Source organism: Monosiga brevicollis, genomic scaffold (genome assembly GCF_000002865.3).
Source record: "Monosiga brevicollis MX1 MONBRscaffold_13 genomic scaffold, whole genome shotgun sequence".
Classification (NCBI taxonomy): Eukaryota; class Choanoflagellata; order Craspedida; family Salpingoecidae; genus Monosiga; species Monosiga brevicollis.
Genome location: NW_001865050.1, coordinates 521,030 through 527,757, shown reverse-complemented (window position 1 = coordinate 527,757; position 6,728 = coordinate 521,030). Strand labels below are relative to the sequence as shown.

The following is a 6,728-nucleotide window of genomic DNA, read 5'->3' as shown; positions in this document are numbered from 1 at the left end:
TCAGAATTACCAATCACGGCACGAGCCTTGTCGGCATCAAAGTGCTTTGGCAATCTGACCTCGGTTCAGACGGTTCGTGACGTGGTTTGCCCAGGCTTCGTCCGCCAGGTCCGGGTCGCGGACGAGCGACCTGAGGCTCTGGTCGACTGCGTCGTTCGGGTGGGCGCCCGCGCCGGCGTTCAGCTGTCCTCGACGGCTCTGCTTGCGTGCGACTGCCTTGCGCATGGCGTCCACGACCCGACCTAGTTGCCCCGTCACAAGCCAACGGAGACGATCGTGAAACATATTGCGCAGGTCAATCGTAGACAGTGCGGTCGAGGGAGCAGACAACAACATGCTAGGCAAGGCCAAAATCAAAGCCCAGCACATCTCTCGCTCTTCAGCGGTATAGTCCGAGTGGACGGCAGACCAATACAGCTGGCTCAGGGTGGCAGCCATCAGCTTGGTCTCGGTGGCGTTGGATGGGTAGCGGCTGCGCTGCATCAGTGGATGCCGGGCGAGCTTAAGCAGCTCGCAGACGCTGACGCGAGACCCTACACACTGTTGGGGCCAAGCGCCACGCATAATCTCAAGCAGGTCGTGTCCAGCCGCATGAAACAACGCCTCGCTCGCTCGCTTCAGATTGGCACCACATCGGGAGCGGTGTTGACTGATACCAGCAGCTTCGAAGAAGAGGTGACACTTGTTGCACTGGGCGACCAATTTGGCCTCCATCACCTGCTTGACCAGATCAGTGGCTTGCTCGTCGTAGGGGTGCTCGCGTAGAACATGATTGACCCAGGCTTTGCGGTCAAGGCGGGGCCCCTTGCATTTGCAAAGCCCAAATGGGCAGGCGAGGAGTTGCCTGTGGCCAGATGTCTTTAGCAGGACCTTGCGCTGGGCATCCAGCACGTTGGCAGCGATGGGCGGAGCGGGATCGCTGAGAAGAACATCTTGCTCACTCACACTTAGACCTACTAGGCCTGATTCCTGTTAGCGTCAAATCCGTGCTTCCACGCATTTGAGCACCCCCACTGCTTTTGCACACACTCAGCATCGGTCGCTATGGGTCTTCCTATTGGTATCCCATAGCTGCGACGACCTCACACTGACACCTACACTTGGACCCCCTGGGCCTGATCCTCCTCGTGGGAGTCACATGAGTAAACACCGCGTGTGACGCGGTCCCCACGATGCCTGGGCAGCTGCCCTGGGGCAATAAGCTTGTGACTACTGTTGTTTCCCTTTGTTGTGGCACCTGCGGTCGGGCACGAGTTGCACTTTCCCTATCCTCGGGATTGAGCGACTCTACAGCTATTCTAACGGTGCACCTGGTCTGGTCACTGTGAATGCTTGCCGACCGCAGGTACGTCAAGCCCCCTGCCATTCTGTCTTCCCCTTGCTCTCCTGTGTGCTCTGCTCTCTTGTGAACTTTCCCTATCCTCGGGATTGAGCGACTCTACAGCTATTCTAACGGTGCACCTGGTCTGGTCACTGTGAATGCTTGCCGACCGCAGCTGGTTCAATTGACCTCAAGACACCATCAAAGCTTTCGCTCCGTCCCGACGAACGTCTCTCAAACCTCTCTCAAAACGCTTCCTCAAACTTACGCGCTTCCTCGCAACCCAAAGACGGCCTCCAGTCGTGCTGGAGCCTGACAGATTCCTCTTTCTTCACCTGATGCATAATCTTGTGTTGATTCAAGACGGCACGGCTTGCCTAACATGACGGCACTGCGTTTCGGTGTCCAAGCGCCCCAACTCTTAATAAATACCTCACAGGTAGTTGGCTTGAGCACACGTGCGGCCCGAGACCTGATGACCTGTTAGGGTCTTGATTGATTGAGGCTGGTCAAAGAGATGAAATTCAATCAATTCTTTGATCGACACGGCATGTCCTGCAACTCACTTCTTTTTGGATGATATCTTTGTGTACATCTGTACGCTCTCGCATCGATACTACTCATTTGTTCCTGAGAAGCACAGCCTGCTGTATGGTCATTTGCAACTGCTGCATGGTCTGCTGCATGGTCTGCTGAAAGGTCTGCTGCATGATCTGCTGCTGCTGCATGGCCTGCTGAAAGGCCTGTTGCATGGTCTGTTGCATCGTCTGTTGCACGGTCTGTTGCATGGTCTGCTGAAAGGCCTTTTGCGTGGTCTGTTGCATCTTTTTCATAGCATCAAATAACTCACGCAACTCGGCACTGCGTTTTTGGGCCTCCGCCTGACGCTTTAGATCCTCGGCTTGGCGACGAAGATCCTGTTCTCGAAGCGTCATAGCAGCTTCTCGACGGCGCTCTTCATCTGCCTTGCGACGATCTGCTTCCTCCACTCGGCGCACACTCTCAATCGATGCCAAGATAGCTTTCCGAAAGGAATCATCATCATCTTGGTCTTCAGAGTCCTCAAAAAAACCTGAGGAACAATCATCATAAGAAAATAGGCGCGGCGAATATAGAAAGCAGCTTTTTGCCCTCGATGACATACTCGAGCGTCGCTTCGCACGAGAACGACGGCGCTCTCGAGCACCAGGTTGTAAAGGAGAGGCATTCATGGGGACAGTGACCTCGTCTTCTTCATCGGAGAGATCCTCTCGCTCGAAGAAGGCGAGGGCTGAAGCAGAGATAGGCTTTGCCGCAACCAGTCCTTGAGCGACGCAGGCCCGGTACGCCTTTAGCTCACGAACAGTCACGCCGAAGTCAACGGCTGTTCGCATGCGTCGCATTTGTTCCCATGACTTGATATCGTCGGCGAGCTAACGCAACTCAAATGAGAAATGCGACGCGTACGGGCATACCGTAGAGTATCACACACAGCACGCCAGCACGCAAACCTCACCTTTGTCCAAATGAGAGCCGGCCGATGGCCCGATGTGCCATTCTCCTCTGGTTCACAAATAACTGGATTATCTTCGTCAAACCAATCAAGCAGTGCCGCAAGAGTTCGGTAGATCATGGTCAGCACGCGGTTTTGTGTGGCGCCTTTTCGTGGCATAATCGAGGACACCGAAGGAAGATGGCGCCTTTGCCGCAAATGCGCATATGTAGTGGTGATCATCATCTCGGCATAGTACAGAAGCTCAGATGCTTCATTATCTGACTGCCCCTCAGGTCCAGGCGTAGGTGGCGGTCCGAGGACATGACCTTCTTGACCAGCGTATTGAGCGCGAAGAGACGCTAAACACGGGCGCAAACTGGTCGATGCGACTCATCGTGAGAATTTCAGAAGAACAAGAACGAGTAGAGAGGCCAAACATTCTCTTACTTTGCAGCAAGGCGCGTCAAGAAAGCCCAGGTTTGAAGGTAGCGCTGAGCAATAATGACCTCGCCATTATTATCTGATTTGTCTCTGGTTGGCACTTTGCAAACCAGCCCTGTGATGTTTCTCTGTAGTGCTCGGCCGTCAGGTGGATAGCGCGTTCGACAGAGCGCAAAAATACTATCCTCATCCGGGCTGTCCACCATCGGGCAATACGAGACCGCTTGTAAGTCAAGCCAACGGAGACACACATCCCCTATTAGGAAAAATAGACCCGATAAGACTAACCTTAGCGAAAAACGCTCCAGTTGATCCGCAGTGGTTGGATCTAGTCCTCGAAAACGGCTATCGCCTGGCCCCAAAGGAATAGAGGTGCGAAGTTTTTTGCCGCTATCTGTTCGAACGGCCCACATTGCCAGCTTGAACTCTCTTGCAGCCCTGGAAATATGATAGACAGCAGAGATGAACGCACTCTCCCGTCGAGGCCCTGCATTCCATGCAGTATCGGGAATGCAGGCCTTGTCAGGGAACGGAAACATTGGAAAGCTTTCCTTGACACCGAGCAATAAGCGCGTGAGGGAGCGGATCACAGCAAAAGTCCAACCACTTTGGCCAACGCAGGCAAACCTACGTCATCGTCCTCATCATTCCCTTCCATAGGCGGCACAGCCATCCGTTGCAAATCACTGGCACCCTGGAGGTGCGGATGCGATGCTGCCATGATCGCGGTTCACAAAATGAACGATGCCACCCTTGCAACGGTCACTTTACAACGCCAAATCCAAACAGATATTTTGAACTAATGTCTGCGGTATGACAAAACACATGTTCTGATTGGAAGTTGACGGAATCGAAAATAAACTTCTTGACTCGGAAATAAAATTTCAAAACCAGATCTGATGATTGCCTTGTTTGAGAGTGAGCATCAGATTCTGTGTTTTTTTTTTTGTCGGGTGGTTGCAGCACAAGTTTTTCAGAGCGGTCATGACCACAAGGATGGCTCCCTTGGCTCGCATCGTGACATACAATGTGCTGACGCCTCGTTATTGCAATGCCCAGTACGTGAGATGCAGGCTTTTTTTCGCAGGAGAGCATAGAGTTGTGTGACCGTCAGCTTTGATTCACGCTGTGCCATCGTCGTAGAGCCTTCCCTGCTTGTGATCCTGCCGTTCTGGAGCCACGCGCTCGCTTGGATGTTCGTGGTGCATCGGGTACCCTCATCTCAGCAGCGAGGCCGGGCTGCTTATGCTCGTTTATGTCTCTTGCCTGATTTGCTTTGTGCTTGCTGTGTCTCGATTATAGAGCATCCTTCAGCAGCTCCAGCCGTTCGTGGCTGACAAGTCCATCATTTGCCTTCAGGTGCAAAAACACCCTTGTAGCATCTCTCTTTTGCAACCTGTCGTATCAGCACAGTGGCATCTGATCGTATGATGCGTTGTGGTTTGGAGCACAGGAGGTCGGGGACGATTGGTTTGGCGCAATGCATGCCTTCTTTGCTCAGGTGTGCTTGTGCTGCTAAACCCGGATGAGTCAGCCCTGTGCTATTTCTCGAGCGTGCACCGCGCAACCTCACACAGGCTCGAACATGATCCGACTAGAATGGCTATTCACTTGCCCTGTACAACTACAAGCCCGTGATGGGTGTGGGCATTGCATGGCCACATGAGGTAGGGGTTCTCTTCCCAGCATTTTTACTTGTCCTTGAAATGGTTCCCCGTGCCTTGAGTTTTGTCTGTTTGTGAAGCATCTGGCTGCCTGGTCCCTTCAATGTTCGAAGGGCTCGATTCTGCTTTTTTTTTTGTTGTTGTTTTCTTTGCCTTGGCTCAGCAGGCATGATTTGGTAGACGTTTGCCATGAGTGACATGCAGTGCCTGCGTGTGGGTGAATACCTTGCTCCACGAGCACCGGAACCGGAAGAGCGTGAGGCCCTGGCACGCGCAGTACAAGAGGCACGCCGTGGACAGCAAAAGGTATGTGGCTGGTTTTTGAAGGCCATCGTGCTTTGGGTGCCCATTCTTCTTCGTTACGCAGATTATCGATTTGTAGGCGATTGGTGCTGATGGGGTTGATTGCTAATCCACAACACCTGCTCAATCTAGGAGCGCGAAGCAGCAGAGCAAGCGAAAGTGGCTCAGAAGGACGAAAGTCTGCTTGGTGGTATGCTATCTATGATTCTTCTTGTGTTGATCTCTGGTGCCATGCCAACGACTCGAAATGCTCGCCTCAATGATTCGTAGGACTATTCTCGCTCTTTGGCGCGGGCCAGGTAAGTGCTTTCGCTCCAGCTGCGTTTGCCAAACGTATATGGTCTGGCTTCACTCATTTTGCATTGATATGAACTTATGACAGGAGCAGTCTGAAGCCGTGTCAGCAAGCAAGGCTTCTAGCATGGATCCTGAAGCGGTGCCGGCTGAAGGACTCAGCACGCTCGCAGATGTTGATGACTCTGAGAGCATGTCACTTGACGTGGAATACGAGCAGTTGATCACAGCGGCGCAGCGCAAAAACTGTCTGATCCTGGGCCGCTTTACCGTTGCAGCTGACCCTGGTGCGCAAACTGAGCTGCAATCTCTGGGCAGAGTTTGTGAAGCTGGGTGCACTGTGGTTGTAGACCTGCCATGTGCCAGCTTTTTACGTGCGTGGCTTTGCTTTGGTGGCGTTTAGATCAAGAACTGGTTGTTGCGACGTATCATATGCCCTGCGCTTTTCGTTATCCCAAGGTTGGCTTTTGCTGCATGTGGATGTAACTGGCACAGCACTTGGGGAAGTAGGAGGGCTGTGCCGAGCGCCACAATCATGCGATCCTGTGCTTGGGCTGGCCCATTGGGTAGATCATGGGCGCGCACGCCGCAACAGTGGGTCAGCTGGTCCAAAAGTGGGCCCAAGATGTGCCATATGTCTTGGCAGGTGATTTCAACTTCCAGCCCGACTCGGACTGCTATCATCTTCTGACAACAGGTTTGTGCTACTTGTGTTTTCTCTGTCGAGTTTGCGGTGTTTGGCTCACTCTGATGTGCCCAGGCTCACTTGCCAAAAGCAGTCCATCTTGCCCTGCCCTGCTTCAAGCCTCATGGAAAGCTCAGTTGCAAGAGCCCTTCCAAAGCGCGCTTCGGCAAGTTTGGATCAGATCAATGGCAGCCCGTGGCATGCCTGAAAGCAATTGAAATACGCGCGCCCGCTTGAAGCACCTGCCGATCTAGCAACTCACGAGCCTTTGTTTTCTCTGCTCACCAACAATGCTCAACAGATTGGTGCATGGCAAAGAGCCGGATCACACCAACATGGCCACAACACCCGACAACAAGTTTTGCGGCACACTGGATTACATCTTTCTTGCGCCCAAGCTGGGCGCATCGGCGGCAAGTGTGATACCCCATCGCGAGAACGTCCAGGATGGACCTTACCCGAATGCGCGCGAGCCCTCGGATCATCTTCTAATCTGGGCCGATGTGCATGTTGCAAATTGACACACGTGTATCACGATGCTGATGC

The 6,728-nt window shown here is 53.2% G+C and overlaps 3 protein-coding genes across 3 annotated transcripts in view; 1 reads left to right on the top strand and 2 right to left on the bottom strand.

Annotated features, from left to right (window-relative positions):
- Window positions 1–1,366, bottom strand: part of MONBRDRAFT_8973 (uncharacterized protein) — a gene marked incomplete at both ends in the record, with an annotated part of 4,347 nt that extends 2,981 nt beyond the window's left edge. The window contains 2 exons of the mRNA XM_001746532.1: window positions 82–919; window positions 1,311–1,366. Coding sequence (XP_001746584.1) covers window positions 82–919; window positions 1,311–1,366 — 894 coding nt within the window. The remainder of the gene's footprint in view (window positions 1–81; window positions 920–1,310) is intronic.
- A 469-nt stretch (window positions 1,367–1,835) lies between these two features.
- MONBRDRAFT_37430 (uncharacterized protein) lies at window positions 1,836–3,961 on the bottom strand. The gene is made up of 5 exons (XM_001746531.1): window positions 3,868–3,961; window positions 3,525–3,787; window positions 3,243–3,431; window positions 2,817–3,171; window positions 1,836–2,733 (listed from the first exon to the last, which is right to left on the bottom strand). Exons 1-5 carry the CDS (start codon window positions 3,955–3,957, stop codon window positions 1,942–1,944), a joined length of 1,689 nt encoding a protein of 562 aa, XP_001746583.1. The 5' UTR covers window positions 3,958–3,961; the 3' UTR covers window positions 1,836–1,941.
- A 241-nt stretch (window positions 3,962–4,202) lies between these two features.
- MONBRDRAFT_32787 (uncharacterized protein) lies at window positions 4,203–6,703 on the top strand (the record flags this gene model as incomplete). Its single annotated transcript, XM_001746651.1, has 12 exons — window positions 4,203–4,294; window positions 4,380–4,431; window positions 4,539–4,595; window positions 4,690–4,737; window positions 4,835–4,903; window positions 5,081–5,206; window positions 5,336–5,393; window positions 5,474–5,502; window positions 5,586–5,784; window positions 5,901–5,956; window positions 6,068–6,194; window positions 6,501–6,703. Exons 1-12 carry the CDS (start codon window positions 4,221–4,223, stop codon window positions 6,701–6,703), a joined length of 1,098 nt encoding a protein of 365 aa, XP_001746703.1. The 5' UTR covers window positions 4,203–4,220.
- Between the last annotated feature and the right edge of the window lie 25 nt (window positions 6,704–6,728).

Bases quoted from the DNA above. Each gene is read 5' to 3' on its own strand.
- MONBRDRAFT_37430 (XM_001746531.1), bottom strand. From the start codon at position 3,957: ATGGCAGCATCGCATCCGCACCTCCAGGGTGCCAGTGATTTGCAACGG. The intron at 3,432-3,524 runs GTTAGTCTTATC...GATGGTGGACAG, and splicing joins CTGGAGCGTTTTTCGCTAAG to CCCGGATGAGGATAGTATTT. The intron at 3,172-3,242 runs GTAAGAGAATGT...CGCATCGACCAG, and splicing joins TTGACGCGCCTTGCTGCAAA to TTTGCGCCCGTGTTTAGCGT.